Source organism: Ostrinia nubilalis, chromosome Z, assembly GCF_963855985.1.
Source record: "Ostrinia nubilalis chromosome Z, ilOstNubi1.1, whole genome shotgun sequence".
Taxonomy (NCBI): Eukaryota; Metazoa; Arthropoda; class Insecta; order Lepidoptera; family Crambidae; genus Ostrinia; species Ostrinia nubilalis.
The window spans coordinates 20005129-20029673 of record NC_087119.1 but is presented as its reverse complement, the minus strand read 5'-3'; the positions used below and the strand labels follow the sequence as shown (position 1 = coordinate 20029673).

The following is a 24545-nucleotide window of genomic DNA, read 5'->3' as shown; positions in this document are numbered from 1 at the left end:
CACTATGCGTCCCTTAGAATGAACGCAAAGCTAAGGTAGCCAGGGAGCTGTATTACGCAACGCATAGTGTCTATTTATGTCAAAATTTTTAGGTTATTCTCGTTTTTGAGGTTTTTTTGCTTTATTTATGGTTGTATTCGATTAATATTATCTTACAATGGATTACAGTAGTGAAGAAGAATTTGATAATTATATCAATGAGCAAAGTAGAATAAGTACCAGAAAAGTGATACGGGATTCCCAAAATCCCTTTGATTATTACAATTCAGACGAATTTAGTTTAGTTTTCCCATGATGGGGTACTTTTCATACTTTTACCACTGATAAAAAAAGACCTGAGGAAATTAACTACGAGGAGGCCTTCCAGTGCCACCTACATAATGTATCAGTTGCTAGTGGCAAATAAAACATAAAAATTTTAATGAAGTTTTATTTTCATCAATCTTCAATGTCTAATTTAATTTTATGTATTTGTAAATCATAAATCTTTTTTTCATGTTCTAACAAATTATTTTCTCTTTCTATCAATATTTTTTCTCTTTGTAGCCCCAACTCGTGCAAAGCCTGGTCTTGTTGTATATTATTCAATGTGGTGCGTTTGATTCTTGTTTCTGTCTTAATCTTCATTCTTGCTACTACTAATCTTAATTTCTTGATACCTGAAAAGCAAATTATGAATTTGATTCCTTTGAGTATATTCTGCTTAGTTATTCCTCATAAATCTACGTACTATATATTTTAAAAACATTACTTACTAGTGCGTGTTGAGAACGTTTGATTGATTCCTGAGAAAGGTCTTTCATTCTTTGGGTCTTTAAATTATTCCAGCAGCTTTTCAGTTGATGTGTGAGCCTTTGTGAAACATAAAATAAGGTTCAGAATTGTATGTTAGAGTTTCCCAGGCCTGCTTCGTCAACTCGATATTTTAGAGAGGATAATAATATGCTTGTCTTCAATAATAGGCCTTTCTCTTATTAAGCTACAATCAGCAGCTCTCTTTCGGAAGAAGAAAACGGCAGCTTTTTTATCTGAAAAATAATGATTGAAACGTGATTTTCACTATTATTATTAATCGAAGTATTCATACTAGGTAACCCGATAGTTGTAGTTTTATCCATATTTATTTAATTCACAAATCCACAATATAACGACACATAAAAACCGTTGCACCGTTTGAATGACAGGAATGTCATGTCAGTTAGCGAAGTGAAGTGCGTAACATAAGCGAACCAATCACAGAACTCTATGTACCACTCTGATTTTGCATAGTCAAGGGTCGTTTAAGTATTGTTTATGAATTGAAAGGCTTGTCATATGGAACGCATTGAGAAATGTCTCATTTCGCATAGCGTTGCTGCTTTGCATAGGTAAGTATCGTTTGTGAATACGGGTGTTAGTGCGGTGGGACCATGGTTAAATTAAATTACCCGTAGACCCACTGGCAAACACTGTTCAGAACGGTGGGACAACGGGTAAAAAAATAACCCGTGGACCCACCAGGGGGACATGTTGGGGGGACTACGGGTAAAAGACGATAAATTCAGACAGGATGGAAATGGTAAATGATCTCGCTCGAATATTTCTAAACTATAGACAATAGCAGGCCTGGCTCACTCCGCGCGGTACATCCGATAATTACCTACTGCGAAGCGCCCCGCCGGCGGGTATTATATCAGTCGAGTGTCACGCGCGCGCCCGTTAGGACGCTGGTGTACGTTGTAGTATGTACCTAATTCCTTAAAAATGGACATAAAGAGAAAGAAATATTGTGCGGCGTTCGGGTGTTTAAATTCGAAAAGAAATCTACACCGGATTTATATTTTTTTTCGCTTCCCAAAGATGCTGAAAGGTATGTTGGCCATGTAGGTAATCAATAATTCTTAGGATAGTAGTATAGGAACCTAACCTACCATGACTACTGCTCAGAATGCGTTCGTTCGTTACAGCCAAATGACGTCCACTGCTGGACAAAGGCCTCTCCCAAGGTTACCTACATACGTACCTCATTACATATAAGTAGATTAATTAATTTTTCACTAGACAGCAACCCTAACAGCGTAAGAAGAGTTCAGAGGCACGCGATAGAAAGAGATAAAACTTGTAGGTGAATAAAATTGTAGGTACGTAGTGCTGTGCCAGCTGAATTCCACTGTATCGCGTCGTAGCAAGACTCGCATTTATTTAAATCGTCTTGCGGAGTAATCCTTCTGTACCTGTACTATTACTTATTCTGTGACAATAGTGAAAACTATCATTCAGTCATTACTGAAAGTGAAACACGAGCTCAAAGTATCAATAACTCTGGCTTCAAACTTTCGGTTGGTAGATATTAAATTTGTTGAAAAAACTTATAACAGATACTTAATAAAGATTTTAAAAAAATAATAAGACTATGGCTAGGATATTTTTAGTCAACCAACTCGCGACATATTCTTTAACATGCTAAAATTGATTTACAATACGTTTCCATGAATAAACAGATGGTGCAAAAGAGGTGTGTGATGGAGACAATGAATGGCAGTCGGGTAAAATAAAACACTTCTGATACTACACTCAACACCATTTATTTAATAATTAAATATGCTTGACAGATTTATATAGAAGGGGGCGTGGTACGTAAGTTTAGTTTTAAAAATGAATACCTACTTTACAGATTAAAACATGATACAAAGTAACATCCACTACTTATATTTACCCTCAGATTAAACTTTTTCAAACTTTTAATAACCAGCTGTTGTTCACGCGTAATTATTATTATTTCCTTCAATAAATATTAGTTATTATTGTATTTATCCGAGGGTATCGTTGTGAACTTTTGATAATGAGTGTTAAGAGCGTTGTCACATTTTTCATGCAGAAATCGAGAATTTGGCAGATTTCGAAATGATTTTAGTCATATAATTTATTGTTATAGCTTCTTTTGACTTATATCATCGTAATTATCATACGTTTTTACGGAATGTCTATTGACAAAATCTCGTTCAAATTGGATTTTTGCCTACGAAAACAGCGAATTTCGAAAGCCCGATTTCCAGGTAACTCGCGAAGGCACAACTTTGAACTAATATTACAACAAATTTATTTCTAAGTAAGAAGATAGAATGTATTCATTAGAATAAGCATACCCTGAAGAAGAAAGTGTATTGAGAAAATTTTGATGTTTAATTCATTAAAATGCATTTTTATCATGTCTAAGATAGTCAAAATTCGAGAAAATTACTGCAAGAAAACAGGTCACATCTCATAATCTAAAAGTCATTTGGCAACAATTACTACTTTATACTTAAGAAGAAACATAGTACTATTATTGTGTGAAAAAGAAAAAATATCTATCTTCAATCTTCAAATGAAAAATTAATTTGAAAATACTATAAAATCGGGTGCATCAAATGGCATAAATCAGTCGTGCTTTGGCACTCGTAGACGCCGGGTCTATGTCAGTTGTCTGCCCACTGACGTATATGCGTCACGCGTGATTTTTTCGTAAATTGTAGTATGATTGAGTACTTTTGATCCGCAAGTATTTTTAATTTATTTGTTTAGGTAAATCGGACTTGTAATTTCTTTCTTTTCAAACTTTTTATTATTTTACTTACAGAATATGGGTAGAATAGATAAAAGATATTATTATGGTATCTGTTTGGTCAGGAAAAAATAAATGACTAATAAAAAAATTAACAGGGTGTCAAAACATTAGTCTATGCTATTGTGTTTCTACCAACATAAAATATACTCTTCCTTACTAATAAAAGTTGAATAGCGTCTGTATGGTCACACAACGCTTCGTCATGTTTTTCCGAAAGTTCAATTACTGACGACTGAATAAAAGAAATTGGTGCGTAACTATTCATCTGATATTAAACGTTTAGTAATAAAGGGGTAGGTCAGGTAAATGGCAAATCCACCAGCGGTCGTTCGATGAAACTTAGACAAATAGTTTTATAAAACGTCAACTAAGTTGGTTAGGTATTTGTATTGTAGAACTTATACAAATGAACGTATAAAATGAGTTTATTTTTAAAAGTATAGGTACAGGGTGGAAACGATAAGTGATTTCACTTGATTTTTAATTATACAAGATATCGAGAAACTGTTTACTGTTCCTGTAAGTGCTTCATGAGCTCTTTAAAACAATAACAATAAATAGGTCAAAGAATAAACCGGATCTATGCGAAAATTCAATGTTTCCGAATTTCATACTAAATGTATGCCGCCAGCCATACCTACCATATTAGAAGTGTTAATTTTTTAAATTTAAATTTTTAATTGAGTAATATATAATAATCAAACAACAAACTCGTAAATTGCATTCTTATTTAAATTATTTACGGAAAACATGATTTTAGGTTTAACTTGCTACAATATCATCAAGAGATACTAATTAATAAATACTAAATAAACATAAATCCCAACTAATATTATAAATGCGAAAGTAACTCTGTCTGTCTGTCTGTCTGTCTGTCTGTCTGTCTGTCTGTCTGTTACGCTTTCCCGCTTAAACCTCGCAACCGATTTTGATGAAATTTGGCATAGAGATAGTTTGAGTCCCGGGAAAGAACATAGGATAGTTTTTATCCCGGTTTTTGAAACAGGGACGCGCGCGATAAAGTTTTTCTGTGACAGACAAAATTCCACGCGGGCGAAGCCGCGGGCGGAAAGCTAGTAATAAATAAAGATGCGACTCTTAACGCTAAAAATTAAATAACTAAATAAACAGATAAAGGGGACGGCATTAAGGCACTCAGAATTCTCAGAAACCATTGATTTCGTGTTTGTTTGTAACTGTATTAAATGTATGAAAGCTGGAAATAAAGGTTTTTTGAATAGATTCAGTTCGTTCTTAAACATATTATTGATGCCGTTTGCTAGGTCTCATGAAGCACTTTTTCAGTAAGTAACGATTTGTTCGACATCTTGTATACCTACTATAAGAAATATTCGAGTGAGATCACTTATCGATTATTTTCGTCATCCTTATTTGTATTAAATTTAATTAAAGTACACTAAGGCTGAGATGCACCACCTAACTTTGACCCTAACTGACAATAACCGGTGTTTTATGTTAGACAGATTTTTGACATCCAAAATTTTGATGTCAATGTTAAAGTAAGACGGTGCAACACGGCCTAACAAATGTATCGTAGACAGTACTTTTTATTTTCTTCATAAATCTTTCTTTCCTTTGTAAGGCTATTTACAAGCTTTTATTTTCTTTGACATATTCTGGAGTTGTAAAATCTTGCAACTTAAAATTTACTTACTTCCCGTTTTCCCATTGAGCTGAAATTTTGCATGTCTACACAGGCATGCAAAATTTCGGTTCATTTCGCACTAAATAATTTAATTTACACGTGTTTTCATGCGATGGCCAAGTCAATATATTTATGTAAAACGTTAATGATTTCCTGGACTGGACTTGGTATTACATGGATCTCACAACTTTTTACCGTAGAACAACTGAGTAGTGAGACTTGGTTTTTTGACAAGTATTGTTTTTGATGGGTTTGTATTACAGAACGCATGTGTACCTAATGGGATAACTATTTAAAAACACGATTAGATAAATTTTGCTCTATGGACAAAAATCTTAAAGTTACCTCTAATTTTTTAGCATTATACGACCGTGGTTTATAATAATAAATTCTATAAAATCACAATGATATCAGTATTTACCTCTTTGATTTTCTGACTTGTTTAGATTTACAAAAACTAAATATTTATTATTAACTTTTAGATAAAAATTTGAATGGCGCTTACGATGTTTAGTTACGAGCTCTTTGATGGATACAGATATTATAGATAACGTTTAAAAAATCGCACGCTCGTTTTCATACAATTCATTCTATTTATTTAACCTATCCATATTTATGTGCGGAAACGTCACAAAATCAGAATAAATTCTAAGTCAAAAGTAAAATTTAAATAGTTAATATTTTTCATAAACAAGCTTTTGATGGTGTAAAAAGAATAAAATAAAACATAAATTCTTTCAAACCCATCAACTTACTACTTTACTCAATTTAAAGATTAAAAACTTGTCGCGGGATTTATTAGTGTAAAAAATACATTAATTACGTAACTTGATTTTGCTAAAAGTCTGATCTGAGAAAAAATCAAATAGGTAAATTATACATTATTTCTTTAGTATGATGTACTGTCTTAGGTACGATACAACAACGGATTAAGATCGTTTAGTCGACGCAGCGTTGAAATTGTACAGATAAATGCAGTTTGCGCACTCACTACGCGACGTCAAGCAATAAAAACCTAAAATTCGAACGCCAACTTTTTGCTACAACGCTCTTAATAGGTACATACGTTTGTTTTCATATTTCAATTAGTTACTAAACCGAATAGTTTTTTCTAAGCATTTTCCGACATACATTAGTGCCGTTAAGAAACTTAATTTAAAAAACACCTACCACTTAAAATAATGTAGGTAGGTACACAATCACGTCGCTTACAATCGTAGGCGAGTGACGTTAGAAATACGTTAGTTATTCGATAGATTACGAATTTATATCTTTTGGGGCAGTTGCATTGGGTTTGGCATAAAGTGGCTTTTAACCTCGCCCTTTGCAATGTAATGACAATTTGCGACAACATTATAGTATCACGTCTATTATACAGTAAAAACCTTCTATAATTACCACTGAAGGCAGAAAACAACAAGTTTAGTGACATATTATTTGATGTTCAGTGCCAATTATTTTGTCCAACAGTAGGCGTTTTTGGCAGAATTGATGAAATTATTATTGTTTTAACAATTAAAGTTGTTTTCGAAAACTATAAGTACCTACTCGTATTTAAAAAGTTTTTACTGCATCCGTGACGGGTGCGCCAAAGTTCACCTAAATTTTCAACTCCGAAAATTGGAAGTCCGAAAATGTTCTTCCTAAAATTTTTCATCCTAACAATCACAATTCCTAACTACTCTGTCTCTAATGTTCATAATTCCGAATCATTCAACTTCATAATGTCATTAGCAATAAACATATTTTATACTTTTATTTGTTCTCCTAGATTTTCTCAACATAACCATATTTTACACTATTATTCAAAGTCATATCTTTTTTGTTTAGATTTCTTTCTTTGACGATATATTAAAGTTCAAGTTTGTTGGCATTAGCACGTATACTTGAGTCCCGCTCTAGTCATTCAGTCAAGTTCCAGAAACGAATCGGTCCTATTCATAATTATTGGTTTAGGTTAGGTTAGAACTGTGACCACAACGCACGAGCCGAGCGAGCGAAGCCAGAATCCCGCTCCAGTCATTCAGTCAAGTTCCAGAAACGAATCGGTCCTATTCATAAATTGGTTTAGGTTAGGTTAGAACTGTGACCACAACGCACGAGCCGATCGAGCGAAGCCAGAGTCCCGCTCCAGTCATTCAGTCAAGTTCCAGAATCGAATCGGTCCTATTCATAATTATTGGTTTAGGTTAGGTTAGAACTGTGACCTCAACGCACGAGCCGAGCGAGCGAAGCCAGAGTCCCGCCCCAGTCATTCAGTCAAGTTCCAGAAACGAATCGGTCCTATTCATAAATTGGTTTAGGTTAGGTTAGAACTGTGACCACCACGCACGAGCCGAGCGAGCGAAGCCAGAGTCCCGCTCCAGTCATTCAGTCAAGTTCCAGAAACGAATCGGTCCTATTCATAATTATTGGTTTAGGTTAGGTTAGAACTGTGACCACAACGCACGAGCCGAGCGAGCGAAGCCAGAGTCCCGCTCCAGTCATTCGGTCAAGTTCCAGAATCGAAACGGTCCTATTCATAATTATTGGTTTAGGTTAGGTTAGAACTGTGACCACAACGCACGAGCCGAGCGAGCGAAGCCAGAGTCCCGCTCCAGTCATTCAGTCAAGTTCCAGAAACGAATCGGTCCTATTCATAATTATTGGTTTAGGTTAGGTTAGAACTGTGACCACAACGCACGAGCCGAGCGAGCAAAGCCAGTGTCCCGCTCCAGTTTTTCAGTCAAGTTCCAGAAACGAATCGGTCTATTCATTATTATTGGTTTAGGTTAGAACTGTGGCCTTACGTTTCATTCGCGAAGAACGTACTTCTGTACGTAGTAGGTATTTATTATTATTCTATGGTATGAGTGAAAATATTATGGTAATGTTTAGGGATAAAAGTGCTATGATAAAAAACAGTAGGAGTTTAAATATATTTACATAAATGATATTATTAATTACAATTTTTGGAAACATGAGTGTTATGAACATCGCCGGTAGCACTACAAATAGTATGAATGAAAACTTTAGGATGAAAAATTTTAGGAAGAGTGATCATTCGGATTTAAAATCGTTAGGAAGAACAATTTCGGGTAAATAACTTTAGGTGAGCCAATATGGACCCATCCGTGACAGGTATGTGATACCTACTTTAATTTAGATTGACCTATGCTTAGGCCTTTATGTTGTGTATCTCATTAGCATAATGTTTAAAGTAACCTAACTAAATAGTCCCACAAGGAACAAATTTATTAATAAATGTAAAAAAAATACTTATGCCAAGATAATGTCGACTTCTTGAAGTTCAGGCTGAAGATTCTTTATAAACTTTTTTTTTAATATAATACTTTAAATTACAGTAATTTATTTATATTGCACATTCTTCCAAATGTAAGTGTGCCGACAAAACTTGGCAAAAAATAATATCAGTGCATTTTAGATCTAAAAATAATTAAAAATACGTAATACAAGCAAAAAAATACTCATTCAACAATCAAATGTAAAATGCACCGAATATACATAATAACGTAACATTCTTACACAAATCGTTCGTATAGCAATTAATCAGCAAAGGCATGTACCGCTAAAACATAAATATTCTTATACATTGAAATTTTGTTGTTGGAATGTTAATAGATTTTAGTTTCGCGACCTCGCCCTTGTTTCAAAGGACCTTTTATAATTGTCAGTTTTTCTTTTGTTTTGGTGGTACACAGACTTTAAAACTTTGACCAATGGTTACACGATTGATACGATACAACAATCAAATTTTGTGCAGAGCAGGTCTTGGCCCATTGAGATAATACCACAAATTGATAAATCCCATCAAAGTTTCAACACGCATCCTTTCGAAAATTCGAGATTGAAAATACATTATACAAAATTCATTATCAATATTTAGCCCAAACTATTCGTGTTTCAAATGGGCTTAGACCTTACACAATAGAAGCACCACTCAAAAAGCGTTAAAAGTCTTAATTTTTATTATTCGATTATGAAAATAATAATAGTAATTAATTACTATTACTTAATTACTTTTACATCGATGTGGATATTAAAAATAATCGATTACATAATCTGCACTGAAGAGTACCACGCTAAAAAACGGTTAGCAGTCGGAAACTTATTCGAGAGAACACATAGTTATTATAATATTTATCTACTGTAGCAATATTAGATAAGAGTAGAATAATTGTCTTAACCGTAACACTGAACATGCGTCAATTACTCATGCCATAGGAATCTTCTGTTATATCTAGGTCAGACTATTCGCTAAAAATAGTGTTACCTGCTTAGTATTTTACAATTCTGAAATGTTACAGAATTTTACATTACAATTTAACTTTATGGTAACCCTTTTCCCGACTTACAGGCGAATCTAACAGTAGAAGTAGGTAGGTGTTATGTTTCTTTGCTTTCAAAGCCTGATGTTATCATGCTGATGATCGAAAGGTGAATATAATTTATCCTGCATATTTCGCCAGGAGCTTGATTATAATATCTAGCATTTTTTACTTAGTAAATTCGCTCATTATTCAAATCGTATGACATGAGTTATAGATGCACGTGATAATTTATTGGACAAGGTAACATCGAGATTGACAATAAATGCTGATAACTATAAATACACAACTGAAACTGCTAGTGATACGTTATATAACGTGTGTGTAAAGAATAAAATGCTAACGCAATCAAATGTCTATAATAAGAACCTATTCCATCTGTTTAACTTTGTCCTTTAAGTCTTTGGCATTTAAAACCCTCAGCTTAGTAGTAGAGTCGTCTTTGACGACACCTCTTTAATTTATCCCCAACACTTACTTATCATTTAAATTAAAAAATAACTAATATTATAATTATGTGCTAATATTTACGAAGATGCGAACGAGAACAAAACATGTTCCAGTCAGTTTCTAGAAATACATTATCTGATTGATAAATTATTTCTCTAAAGCCTATGGCTTACGATTCCTCTAAAGTAAAGTAAAAGTCTAGGTTTTCTTCTCATCTCGTAAACAAAACAGGACAAAAGCTGGTTAAAATAAAGTACATAAATATGCTGCATCAAATTAACAAGAATATTAAATATTTCACCTACTTTTACTCTGAAACAAATACACATTTCCTAATTTATTCATTATTAATATGTATTTTCATTAACAATGATTACAAACTCTATGAGCCGACACATTTTTATCTACAATTTATAATTTAGACAATAATTACTATTTTATGCTAACAGAAAGATATCAATGTGATATTAATGATCGAGTATTTTTTTTAATGTTACATAGTACCTATTACCAAAAAACTGCTAACACAAAATTCAAAATGCAAAAAAATAAACGAAGGCATACTGTGCATAATACTGTCAATTAAGTTCCAAAAGTTTCCGAATTGGCACAGTATTTAAACGATATTATTATTTTAATAATATTTTTTACCCATTTGTTTAATAATTAATATAATCATAAGAACATCAAAAAATACGTAGCCTATGGGAATCAAAAATAATTATGCTGAATACATGGATTTTGAAATCTGGCGTAAAAGTTAAACAATCACAATATTTTCCATAACATTAAAAGTGTAAAAAATACAATACTAAGTGTTAAAATAGATCATAAATATCATCTAAGAGTAATACTTGTGACAGTAAAGAATTTCGGAAAAAGTGGATAACATGATTAAGTAAACAATTAATCATTCTTCAAAGGTATAATACCAAAACAGTAATAGCAAACGAGAAAAAACATTGCTTAATGTTGTAAACATAAATTAACACATACTTAAAGCAAGTGTACTTTACATTTATTGTAAGTAAAACAACGCAATGGTATCATAATGAGAATTGAGAAACCTATATTAATTATCTTGGACCCGGGAGACTTGACTTGGTCAAAATTTTGGTAATTGATGGTAAAGTTACAAAAAAATATTTAGGATTCGAGTTTACTAATTTAATTTATTAGCATAAAATGCAAAACATTTATTCAGTTTAAATTGTAGTAGACATCAAAATTGCAATTAGATAAATCGTATACATGAATAATAATATTATGTTATTATAATAGTTATTAGTATGCACTAAAACTACACTATATTTGGCTACTTTTTATTTGGCTGAAATAAAAATACCCGTGAATTGGTTAATAACTCGAAAGAGGAAATAAGTTATTGTTAATAGGATTTGAAAAATCATACAAAAGCATAATACACTCGCGAGCAAAAGTATGGAATCACTTATACCTTAGTTCTTTAGAAATTTCCCTAAATGTAAACAAATATGGCCAACTGACATTGACGAATTTTTAGTCTATGTCAGTTGATCTACTAGTGATGCGAAATAAAAATCTCTCGTTAATCGCAATTCTGTAAATGTCATTTACGGACTGCAACAGACGATTAATTGATTTTCAAAGATCGTTTGTATAATTATTAAGATCAATCCCTCTTCTGATTGATGTTGAGATCAGTAATGTGATCGTCAAAATAGGATCTTCTTAATCAAAGAAAATTTAATTTCCCCTTTTTTATTTGTTTAGGAAATATAATTTAAATTATACTGTGGGTCTAGACAAAGTGCACAATAAAATCGTAAACCAGTCGAAAAGTGGTCGAAAGGCCTTTTTTATGTGACACTCGTCTGTATAATAAAGCTGAATTCAAAGACTTCTTCGCAAAGTGTGTTGTTGCATTCAATGAAGAAAAAATACATTGTTGAATATAACCTCGTTTATATTTTATTTTAAATTAATATTATCAAAGTAATTGGTAATTGAAATAATTGAATACTTGAAATAAAATCGATAAAATTTACAGATTATTATCTATGAATATTGTCTATGACTTACAGATTTTCCAGAGATAGGACCTAAATTTAAACGTCAAATGTCTATTTGACATTTTAACATGAAGCACAAATTTTCATCATCCAAATATTTTGTTAAAATATTTCGTTTTAAATGTTAGATTTCATATTTGTTTCATCATGAGAATAAAGTTGGTTTCATGAGCTTGTGAAATAATGTGTATGATATTAAGAAAACGTGAGTATTATAGTGTAATTGTGTGCACAAGTGTTTGTTTACATCGATGGAAATTTCTAAAGAATTTAGGATTACATGAAGTTGTTTCCACGCGATCTTGTGTACTAACGAATTTGTTAGTAACAAAAAAAGTGACACCATTTTAAAGATTTTTTTTTTAATGAGTGCTATTGATATGCACCTGCAATTGGAGCTAGTGGAGATTAAACTTTTAACTTTAAATTGATACCAAATTCATTTAAATCACACCGGTATTTATGCAGACTGTGTTTGCAGTGCAGCAGTCGAAGAGGTAGGGTCTAGCGGCCTGGGGAGCGATTTGTGCAGTGCTGGTTCGCTGAAACAGTGGCTTATGGGGGTGGCTTGCTCGATTTCCCATCGAGATGTGTACGAGCAAATTGAAAGCGTGCTAGTCGGTGACCTGCCGTCAGTTACGAGCCTGTGGCAGGCCTTTTTGGAGTCAAATTCTATTGCTTATGTCTTAGACGAACTGTCCACTCGCTAACAGCTATCCTACGAACATTTCTGAGCTCTTGCTGGACGTCGATACCAGTCAAATGACGATTTCATAGAGAGGTTGACATGAAAAAACGGTCATCCCTCTGCGATGTTCACCGGCGCTGTTCAGAACTTGGTCTCGGGATAAAGCCACCAGTCTCCCGAAAGCGTCTTAAAATTTTCGAAACCCAGGACTGGCTTATGTGGAGCTGACGTGCGACAGCCCGCTGGCTGAGCTCTTCTTGCAATAGTGCAACGATTTGTGCTGCTTCTGTAGGTGTAGAATCCCAGATATAGTGTCAAAAACAGCGGAGATGTGTATGGATTAATGTGTGAAAGCAAAAATCCGAAAACACGTGCTTTTATAAGGGCTAAATAGGCCGCAACTCGCGACGTATCAAACAGTTGATACATGTCTTTTTCCTTACTTCTTCACATCAGCCGGGATATCTTTTTAAATACCGGTGTGATTTAAATGAATTTGGTATCAATTAAAAGTTAAAAGTTTAATCTTTAAAATGGTGCCACTTTTTTGTTACTAACAGATTCGTTAGTGCACAAGATCGCGTGGAAACAACTTCATGTAAGTGATTCCATACTTTTCTCGCGAGTGTAGTTTGAATAATTTTGTAATCTCGCAGGAGATTCATAAATTATCATTACTTACGCAAAGCTAAATGGAGGGTGGGGTCTGGTATAGGTACGAGTTCTAAATTATAGAAAATACGAAACATTTAATATCGCCAATATTCGCTTTACCGCGAACTATATTGACTATTAACGACTACACACGTCATGATATTACTGGCTGTGTGTTACTGTAATATTAATGTGTTGTTTTTCGTCTTATGAATGTAACAACGGTTACGCCGGTGTTATATCATTTTTTGTTGGCATACAAAATAAACAGATCGTTAAATTTATTTGTTGCCGAGCTATACTTGATACTATATATGCGAATGCTTCAAATATAGCTTAATGTTTCTGATAATTATATTGACAGGGCTCATTGGTGAACTTTATCTGAAAATATATACAATTAATATCATAATACATTATTATATTTACTACCTAAGGGAATATTTTAATCTTACTTACGATTATTAAACAAAGTCGTAACATAAGCAATACTTACCTAACATTGAGATTGTATCTATGGCGGGATCAGCGCGTCTAATGATGTAATCATCTTAATTACTTTTAAAAATAAAAGTATTGTTTCAGATACAGTCAGATACTTATTCTTCAACTAAGCGTGCATAACAACTCAGCATAGAAAAAATTATACAAGGAGATATCTAAAAATAATAAAATAAAACCTACAGTTGGTCACTCATATATTTTATTTAATCAGCAAGATTAAATAAATATCGAATCAACAATTCATGAAAAATAACACCAAAACAATGAAGACGCAAAAAAATTATCGAACTACGAAAATCTAATCTCTTATTGCGAACTCGTCAAGAAATAACGGTAAAGTTTTGAATTTATAATCTCAAGACGCAAACAAGGTTGTACTTCATTAAAATCAGGTATAACTCTATTTTAGTAACTAACATCAATTTGTTTTTGGATTTTTTGTATTTTTTGTCGTCCTTTATACTGAGTATAATGCTAAATTTTACGCAGTAATTTAAATTTTAATCGTGCTGTCATTTGACTAAGCAACTTTTAAGATTAACTTAAAATATCTTAAAAAGATTCCAACATTGATGAACAATACAATATGTGGCTTAATCTATGCTAACGGTTGGTAACTATAACACCTAGGTAATAATAAAATTATTAAGAACTAGAGTACCTATTTCACCCACTGGTAAGTGAATTGATCTTTATTCAATTACTTTATGGTGTTGTCAGCTTTTCATTAATCTCTGTCAGATAGTTTAATGTTTCAATTATAAGAAATTGATCTCATCGAACGTATGCGTCAAAACCATTTCGTAGGTCACGGGACTAGATGGAATGGACCTAAGAAATGTATAAATGTCTGCTGTTCTAATTTGATCTTATAACTGATACTAAATCATAATCCGACATTGACTAAAGAAAGAAAGACCAAGTTATATCGTCATCGTAAACTTAAAAAGGGTGCATAATTACAAATGAAATAAAATCATAAAAAAACTGAAAATGAAAAAAATACGACTGTTCGAACCTCGAAGTAATTATTACAATAGAACAAAACGGGGTGAAAAATTTTGACGTATTGTTGCTTGCCGAGCGTGCCTTTAGAGACACATAGTCCAGTCATTTAAGCTTAAATTAGGTAAGAATCTCGGAATTCGAGATACCCAGCTGCAAGTCTGTAAATAGTTGTATATTGACACCCTAAAAGTTGTCTCAAAACCTACATATCTCTATCTCGAAAACGGTTCACCGTATAAAAAAATTTTTTAAACAAAATTTGTAGAGAATTTAGTATTCTACAATATTGATAATAAATACAAATAGCAAAAAACCCATAGGAAATGAGATATTTCTAAAAAAAAGCGCAAAAAAAACGATTTTTGTGACCGTTGACCTTGAAATTTAGAGTGCATTACCGCAGCAAAATTTTTATAAATGTTGTGCTTTAGAGAGTCGAGAGTATAGCAGATAATTAGTCCATCGTGAGCAGAAATTTGTCCACTAATAGCAAAATTCGTTCAAATTATAGTTTTAAAGTTATTAGGAAAAAACAGATTTTGCTGGGGTAATGTTTGAAACATTACCCTGGCAAAATTTTTTTTTGAAAGTCGTTCTATCCCGGAACCAAATACATGGATAGACAGCTTTTGTTGCGTAGTAATTTGTCCACGAATAGCAAAATTTGTTCGTGTTCCGGTTTTCAAGTTATTAAGAATTTTGCTGGGGTAATGTTTTGTGATGTCCCAGATCTCGTAAATGGCTCAACGCAGAAGTTTGAAAAAAATACCAATGATAGACCTTGATATGTCCAAATTAGTTCAAGCATTAGTCATTGATTTGAATGATAAACACCAGTGTAATTAAATGATTTCGAAAATCAGATAAAACGGATTTGTGAGTAAACCAGTACTCTTACAATCGAATAAAAAGGTGTAGCATGTACCCTTGGTACACCTTTATAACCACAGTAAATATAAATGATGTGGCTTTGCGCAAAAGAGAGATTTCAAGAAATGTAATTTATTTTAACAGTCTTACTTTCGTGGCTGAATATGCAATTCCCTTATAACAAGGGAACATGGCATACAATGGACAAATTAAAATGTCCCTTGAATAAGCTATCCTGTTAATTTCAGCTTTATATTACGACTTAAAAGAAAGTTATTGAACTGCAAAAAATATCAGGAATTCTTCTATAAGCCAACCAAATTATAAAGGTTACAGAAAAGCGATCACTCCATACATACAGGTATACTTCGCAAATTAGTAGCTTAGCTGTCAATGTTTTGTACAGTTATGTGGAATATTGTAATTCGTGCAAACGATTTTTAAATATTAAATTTCTAATCAGTCTCCAATTCTCCATCGTCCTTCCACCATGCGTTTATTTTTTTCAAAAATAATGTCTAAAGTCTGTAGCTAAAGGTCTACGCTGCAAGATGGAAGAATCTTCTAACCAAAAAGATGGCAGATGCAGCAGATGTCAACGGATTTAAAACTGGAGTTCATGTGACTCATTGTAGACTTGAGTGTCTAGAGCGTCCCTTCCTCCACCATGCGTAAGAATTTTCACAAAAATACTGTCTAAGGTCTGTAGCTAAAGGTCTACGCTGCAAGATGGAAGAATCTTCTAGCCAAAAAGATGGCAGATGCAGCAGATGTCAACGGATTTAAAACTGGAGTTCATGTGACTCCTTGTAGACTTGAGTGTCTAGAGCGTCCCTTCCTCCACCATGCGTAAGAATTTTCACAAAAATACTGTCTAAGGTCTGTAGCTAAAGGTCTACGCTGCAAGATGGAAGAATCTTCTAGCCAAAAAGATGGCAGATGCAGCAGATGTCAACGGATTTAAAACTGGAGTTCATGTGACTCCTTGTAGACTTGAGTGTCTAGAGCGTCCCTTCCTCCACCATGCGTAAGAATTTTCACAAAAATACTGTCTAAGGTCTGTAGTAAAAGTCTAAGCTGCGAGATAGAAGAATCTTTTAGTCAAAAAGATGGCAGATGCAGCATAAATCAACGGATTTAAGACTGGACTGGCACCACCTTGCAATGTCATCCTCTCATTGTTATCTGTAATGTAAATTATTTTTAAAATGTATTTAAAAAATCAAATGTTCGTTTTATTATTTTAATAATCTGACCTCTCAACTCAACACAACACCTTTGTTCGCAACTGTACTGACGAAAGCTCAATATCATACCGTTGATTTAAGATGGCAAGCCTTATGTATGGAACGGTCGCTTTTTTGTGACCTTTATAATTTGGTCGGCTTATAGAAGAATTCCTGATATTTTTTTGCAGTCCGATAACTTTCTTATAAGCCGTAATATAAAGCTGAAATTAACAGGATAGCTTATTCAAGGAACATTTTAATTTGTCCATTGTATGCCATGTTCCCTTGTTATAAGGGAATTGCATATTCAGCCACGAAAGTAAGACTGTTAAAATAAATTACATTTCTTGAAATCTCTCTTTTGCGCAAAGCCACATCATTTATATTTACTGTGGTTATAAAGGTGTACCAAGGGTACATGCTACACCTTTTTATTCGATTGTAAGAGTACTGGTTTACTTACAAATCCGTTTTATCTGATTTTCGAAATCATTTAATTACACTGGTGTTTATCATTCAAATCAATGACTAATGCTTGAACTAATTTGGACATATCAAGGTCTATCATTGGTATTTTTTTCAAACTTCTGCGTTGAGCCATTTACGAGATCTGGGACATCACAAAACATTACCCCAGCAAAATTCTGAATAACTTGAGAACCGGAACACGAACAAATTTTGCTATTCGTGGACAAATTACTACGCAACAAAAGCTATCTATCCATGTATTTGGTTCCGGGATAGAACGACTTTCAAAAAAAAATTTTGCTGGGGTAACGTTTCAAACATTACCCCAGCAAAATCTGTTTTTTCCTAATAACTTTAAAACTATAATTTGAACGAATTTTGCTATTAGTGGACAAATTTCTGCTCACGATGGACTAATTATCTGCTATACTCTCGACTCTCTAAAGCACAACATTTATAAAAATTTTGCTGCGGTAATGCACTCGAAATTTATTAGTTGCTTACACCCTACCATATGTAGGTTTTGAGACAACTTTTAGGGTGTCAATATACACGTATTTACAGACTTACAGCTGGGTATCTCGAATTCCGAGGTGAACTTACTATAATGACTGGACTAACAATTTTTAATCCTAATGAAACAATTGTTTCTCCTACAAAAACGAAGGGATGTAATGAAAAAATACAAACATCGCAAGGGTGTGGTTAGTGAAAGGTACGCAGTTTAACTAGCTCTTGTGGAGAATGTTCAAATTGTTGCTAATCATTTGACAGCAGTGGCTAAGATGATGGTTGGTATTTGGATCAGTGTTATATTACTAATAGCTATTATAAGCTCTACGAAAATTGATAAAATATTACTGATAATTAACCTAATTTTAAATCTTAATGATATAATTTATGTGGTTAAGATTAATTCCTAAATTAAAATGTCAAGTCAGAGTGGTTGTCCTATTTGGTTTAGCCGGCTAAAAGAAATTTTAATGTAATTCATTCACCGCATCCGATTAAATACAATCTCATCTACTTACCTTATTATACGCTTTCATTTCTCTAAGCACCCAATTGACAATGTCATCGGGACTGTCAACCCGCGGTATCACAACCTTTAATCTATCCATTCATACTTTAGAACTAATATCAGTAAATTCGTATGTGTATAATCCGAGAAAACTACGTCAGATTCATGAAAAGGCAAAGTCTGGTGAAGCTCAATCTCTCAAAAAGTCAATCGGTGGGCAGATCCAGATGAAAGGTTAACAAACCCGTCGGACGAGTCAGCAGTCGAACATTGCCGCTGTCTCTTGTGTCATTTCCAGGAGAAAAAATGTCAAATCCAGTGTTACTTGAAAACGCATTTCCGAAGTATCCACATTTCAGAACAATGAATCTGCAAAAATTATATTATTCCGTCAATCTTAGATCTTTCTGTTTAGTAAAGTGGAAAAAAGAACAACAATTCATGACGTAATGATAGACGCAATGTTTGGATGCCGATACTTAAGACATGCATTTTGAGTCGGTCGAGATAATAGCGAAGTTGGGATCTCGACATCGGGTAAAGATGCTGGCTTAGTTAATAAACGTCTCATCGAGTGAGGCGGGGTTCTCAGCATCGTAAACGACGTTCATTGGGTTGGCGATGATGTTGACAGAGGCGACGTCGTTTCGCGGTTGCTTCCTCCTGAAAAGGAAGTCAGCAAGGCTGGCAGCGCGGCGCGGGGCGCGGCCCTCTAGAAGCTCCTCGATCTCACCGCTGCTGTGGGACTCAACGACGGTGCGCTTGACATTCCTGAGAGAGGAGTTCCTGTCTGTTCGATCGAAGTTGCTGGAATACGCGCGGGAGTTGATCATCGAGATGATGGTGGCCAAGTTGGGCTCGTCGGCCAGGGATTGCGGGCGCTCCAGGCGCTTCAGCGCGCGAGCGTGAACCTCGCTGGGGAGGCTCTCGCGCGACGCCGAGCCATTGTGCATACGTGGGCTCATCGAGCCGTTTTGGTTCTCTGTATCGACAAAAAATATTTTAAGCCATTTTATACTAATGATAAAAATAGGTAATTTGTAGATTACTATTAGTATTTTGTGAATAAGTGAGTTGTCTTAAAATTATATTCTTTGACATGACATAGATGTTATAATGTAGTAAGAAAATGAGAGGTAATTATCTAATTACCTCGTGGAATGGACGCTCGCGGTGACGGACCGTCTTCATCGGTGCATCCCTCCGACAGCGTCTCCAGTGGGTGGTGGTCGGGGCGACCGCCACCGCCCCCTCCGCTTCCACTCTGTCCAGATGTCGATGGTGTGGGGTTCTGGAATGGGAAATTAAGAAGAGTCAGAAAATAAGTCTACTCAATATCCAAAAGCATTTATTCTTTGATCTGTTTTCACAAATTAAATCAATTAAGTAAAAATAAATACTTACGCTGTAAATATCCATGCATCCAGGGGGGACGGTCTCACCAACTCCCTCCAGGAAGTAGGTGACCATGTTGCCCTTGCCCTTGACGTCAACCGTGCCCCTGCATCGCAGTTTGTAGCCACGGCTCGCCAAGATTTCATACACCTCTTGAGTCACCTAAATATCGCATAGCAATATAAACAACAACATCATTGAGCTTGTACACGGATTCTATCACATAGCAATGAGTGACAAAAATGATTCCAGAACAAGGTTATTACTTCGCCGTGGCAAAACGTTCCAATCACATAAGTATATAATGGTTTTATATCGTTGATTGTATTGTGGTACCACAATCGCACAGCATTGAAGCTGGAGCCATGTTTGTGAGTAATCCAGATATACCTAGATGTCATTGTCACCACCAAGAAAGATTTCTGTAAAAGTATGAATCTTTTGTCAGCCACTTTTATCTTGGATTACTCGACAAATATTGTTGAGTCCATTAATCACCTGGATGTGGTCCAGTACGCCAGTAGAGTCCATTCGCGACGCAACGTTGACCGCGTTGCCCCAGATGTCATACTGTGGCTTGCGAGCGCCAATCACGCCCGCTACCACCGGGCCGATGTTAATGCCTGATCAAAACGTTATTTACATATCCAGCGTGTATGTTAGACAAAGGTATCATTATTAGTATAACGCTAGCTTATTTTGATAAACTAATTCGCAATTCGCATAGCATTGACCAAATACTCAGCGTTAATTTTCTTATTTTATTCTTCAGTCCAGTTTCAAAATTTGTGTCTGTAAATTCACACATTATTAACAGACAAAGAAAACGAATTTCAGAAACCACATTCTATATTATGAAAAGTCTCGAAAATGACAGCATTTCAAACTTGTAAGAAACTGGACTAATGGAAGGCTTTAAGTTTAATACACAGAGTGTAAGCTTTTATCTGATGATTACAATATACATTTGGTTAAGTATGTTTGAAGGTTTCAGTCCAAAAATTTACACTCAGGGTTTAAGCATGATATTTTCGAACAACTCACCGATCCTGATACGGAAGCTATTGAACGAGTGCTCGTTGACATACTGAAGCTGCTCACGAAGGCGGAGAGCGTAGTCAGCCATCGCGGTAACGTGGCGGTAGCCACGGAGATCGCTGGTCGAAACCGTCAGGCCTAATGTAGAAAATAGTTTTAAGACCATCATCATCCCTTTACCTAGCAATGGTTGAATGAGACTATGTTACAATGTCAAAAGAATCTACATTAAAAAAAAATGAGCATTTTAGTTTTTAATGTTACTTTCCTAAGAATGGATCGATCCGTATACTAGTCGGGTACCAAAATAGTTTGTAAAATTATCTATTTTTTTAAATTAAAACTTACCAGATGCAGCCATATACGTAGCGCCAGTGCTCTTGATCTTCTCGATGTATCTGAACTGCTCCTCGGCGAGAATCTCGTCGAAGTCGGCGATGATTTCATTGAGGAGACGGAGGCACTCCACTCCCTCATTATTGCCCTCCAGTTCCACGTAGAATTCGGAGAAGTTCGGGATCGAGGCGAACATAACGCAAACCGATTCGCATTGCTCGTGGTACAGCTCCTGCTTAAGTAATGGAATTAATATGGCTAACGACATACCGAGAACTAATTCTGAGGAAAATAGGTCAGTTAAAAAGAGTGAGGTAAATGATCAAAAAGTAGATGCAGTATTTCCAAAATACTTGGCAATATGTATTGTATAGTTTTAAAATGAAATGTTATCAGGAGGGGAGTAAAAATAACAAAAAAGATAGTCTGGGAATGAATGAAAAGAAGGAATACTTTGAAGACTTACATCGATATTCTTGTCGCTGCAGAGGAAGTGTTGCGCGACGTGCTCTGGCAGGATATTAGCGAGCAGTTTGCGATTATATGCCTCTAGATGTTCCATCTCCTCCTTCTCATCTGTATGTAAAATAAGATGTTATAATTACAGACACTGGTAATTCTATTTTAATCTGATTTCAATCTGTTCAGGTGGGGATTCTTGGATGGCTCAAACTTGGAGTGCAAGTGTGGTTTTGTTTTCCAGTCGAAACAACTGCTGGCAAGAAGATTTAATGAAGGCTATTGGCAACGCCACTCTTGTAGCGGAGTTTTGGGCTGACACTGTGTAGATTTGTTGTCGACACGACAAGAAGAAGAAGTATATGATTTTTCACTCAATGTTCTTGTAATTAAAAAAAAATAATATCAGCTGTGAGATACTTACAGATCATCATCATCATCAGGTCATTCAGTCAGTCAGTGCAGGAGCACGACCATCCCTAACTTACCAGAAGCAAATGAAGGATTTGGCCTACATTCCTCACGCTAGTCAGACGGGTTGGGGAGGCCCATAGCATCCCATTTGATATTCAACCACAAATAAAGAAGCTAAGGTGTAATTACTTCCTTCCGAGCGGGTGCTGTGCTCGGGGACCAAGGTCAAGTCAGGCTTAGAAAATTGATTTTCTCAAGCATATACATACCGTTAGCCTGTAGTTTCCAGATGAAGTCCAATCTGTAGGTGCTCTCAGTTTGCTGTGAGTGCAGGATCAGAGCAACAGTAGCACCAACCGCAATGACGATGTTCATCCACTGCTGATTCCAATCCAGTCCGCATTTTTGCCTGGAGAGAAAATAATGTTTTATAATCTCAAAGACCTTTGTTGATCTTTAAAATTTCATCGGCCTTTTCCTCGAAGTATTATGTAAGAAGAATATGTAAACGCATAGACAAAGGAAGGTTACGATAAATCTGAATAGTTAACTACTATTCTTAGGCTGAGTTGCACCATCATAAATTAACTATAAAAACCACCACTTACGGCCGGTTCACACAAATGTCTCCGTTTTACTGTTCCGTTTTATCGTGTACGTTTTTTTTTCGTCGATGGCGTATGTATAGCTCGACCAGGAACATAAAAACCCTCGCCATGTTGCGGAAAACTAATGGTACTAATTTCTTGTAATGGCAACAGTAACTGAAAATTTCATCGACATGTCACCTTGCATGTCAATAATTAAACTGTCTATTGCTGTCAAAGTGTAAACAAACTTTATTTTAAAAGTGTGCAATTGATTTTGTGAATTAAATTGCTAAAACTGTATAGTCGTGAAAGAAAAGTGGTTCACAATTTTTTTTTTTTTTTATGTGATAGGAGGCAAACGAGCAGACGGATCACCTGATGGTAAGTGATTACCGTCGCCCATAGACACCCGCAGACCCAGGGGCGTTACAGGTGCGTTGCCGGCCTTTAAGGTAAAGATACGCTCTCCTCTTGAAAGCTTGCAGGTCGTATCCGTCCGGAAATACCGCAGACGACAGTCCATTCCACAGTTTGGTTGTACGGGGCAGGAAGTTTCTAGAGAAACGTACTGTTGTGGACTGCCAACCATCTAAGTGATGGGGGTGGAAGTGAACAATGTGTTAAAGTATTTGTCGAAGAGAAATACTAACTAAGGGTTCGGAGAATATTTTCATTGATTAATGTTTCCGACAGAGGTTGTCAAATTGACTGACATGTTTATCGTATAGTACAGTCCACTATGAAAATTAGCTGTGGTTTGTTTCAACTACTTATTTTAGTTTTTTGTCACTTTGTAAGTGTTGAATTTTATGTAATTGGGAAAGAAGTACCGAGTTTGAACTAGTTTGAAGCGTTCATGAGCAGACATTGTAGTTGAATATTCAAGTTCTGAATTTGATTTATTGATGAATAATAAAAAAAAATCCTACTAGCTCGATTGATGGTTTCATTTAATTTATTTAAACCAGGTCTTTTTTCGTTAATTTATGAAAATATCAAATTAGCCCGTAATTCAGAATCCTGATACATAAAGGTAGCCTATTAATTTAACACAGGTACGACTGTACTCAGTGTTGCACTATCAAATGCAATTGACGCGCCTCTATGCCAGGGTTTTTATGTTCCTGGTCAGGCTATAGTTGTATATGTGAACCGGCCGTTATGGGCATCCATTCGTGACTGTTTAGTCACGGTTAAAATTAGTTGGTGCAACTCAGCCTGTATGACCATAATTGGCCAGGCAATATGGTGTGTAATTACAGTTGACATAATACGAGTAGTATTTAGTTTTTGTACTACAACTTTATTATCCTCAAAAATCACAAATAAGTAAGTGATTGTGATACGGAATGAGCTCTCATAACACTCACTGCGGCTCGAGGAAGAAGTGGGTGAGATACAAGTGCTCCTGCGTGGTCACCAGAATGTACGTGGTTGAGATGATGACCAGGAGGAGCGTCTTCATCATTGTGATCAGAATTTGGTGTACAGCACACAGGAACATCACCAGCAGCGTCAGTTGTAGGTAGTGCTGTAAGACAAAAAGCAATTTTATTATAAACCTATCTTAAGTGATATTTGTGTTATTAACTTTGTTTGTTTGGATGGTATTTTACTTTACAAAACTGATAGCCTCAGGAAGGACTTGAACCCACGACAAGTAAAATTCGTTTGAGATTTTTGATGAGATTACCTATTTAAAGACAAAACGTGAAATAGGATTGCGATTGGGATTAGGATTGAAAATAGAAAACCAGCTTGTATACCAAGGCAAATCGTCTAAATAGTTC

The 24545-nt window shown here is 35.1% G+C and overlaps 1 protein-coding gene across 1 annotated transcript in view; it reads right to left on the bottom strand.

Annotated features, from left to right (window-relative positions):
- Positions 1-18127: 18127 nt before the first annotated feature.
- LOC135086780 (adenylate cyclase type 6-like) overlaps positions 18128-24545 on the bottom strand; it is a 385929-nt gene continuing 379511 nt past the window's right edge. Inside the window, exons 24-32 of the mRNA XM_063981571.1 lie at positions 24126-24286; positions 22435-22574; positions 21759-21868; positions 21305-21524; positions 20963-21094; positions 20417-20541; positions 19928-20080; positions 19676-19814; positions 18128-19505 (exon numbers count right to left, since the gene is read on the bottom strand). Of these exons, the coding sequence (XP_063837641.1) occupies positions 19075-19505; positions 19676-19814; positions 19928-20080; positions 20417-20541; positions 20963-21094; positions 21305-21524; positions 21759-21868; positions 22435-22574; positions 24126-24286 (1611 nt within the window). The 3' untranslated portion in view covers positions 18128-19074. The remainder of the gene's footprint in view (positions 19506-19675; positions 19815-19927; positions 20081-20416; positions 20542-20962; positions 21095-21304; positions 21525-21758; positions 21869-22434; positions 22575-24125; positions 24287-24545) is intronic.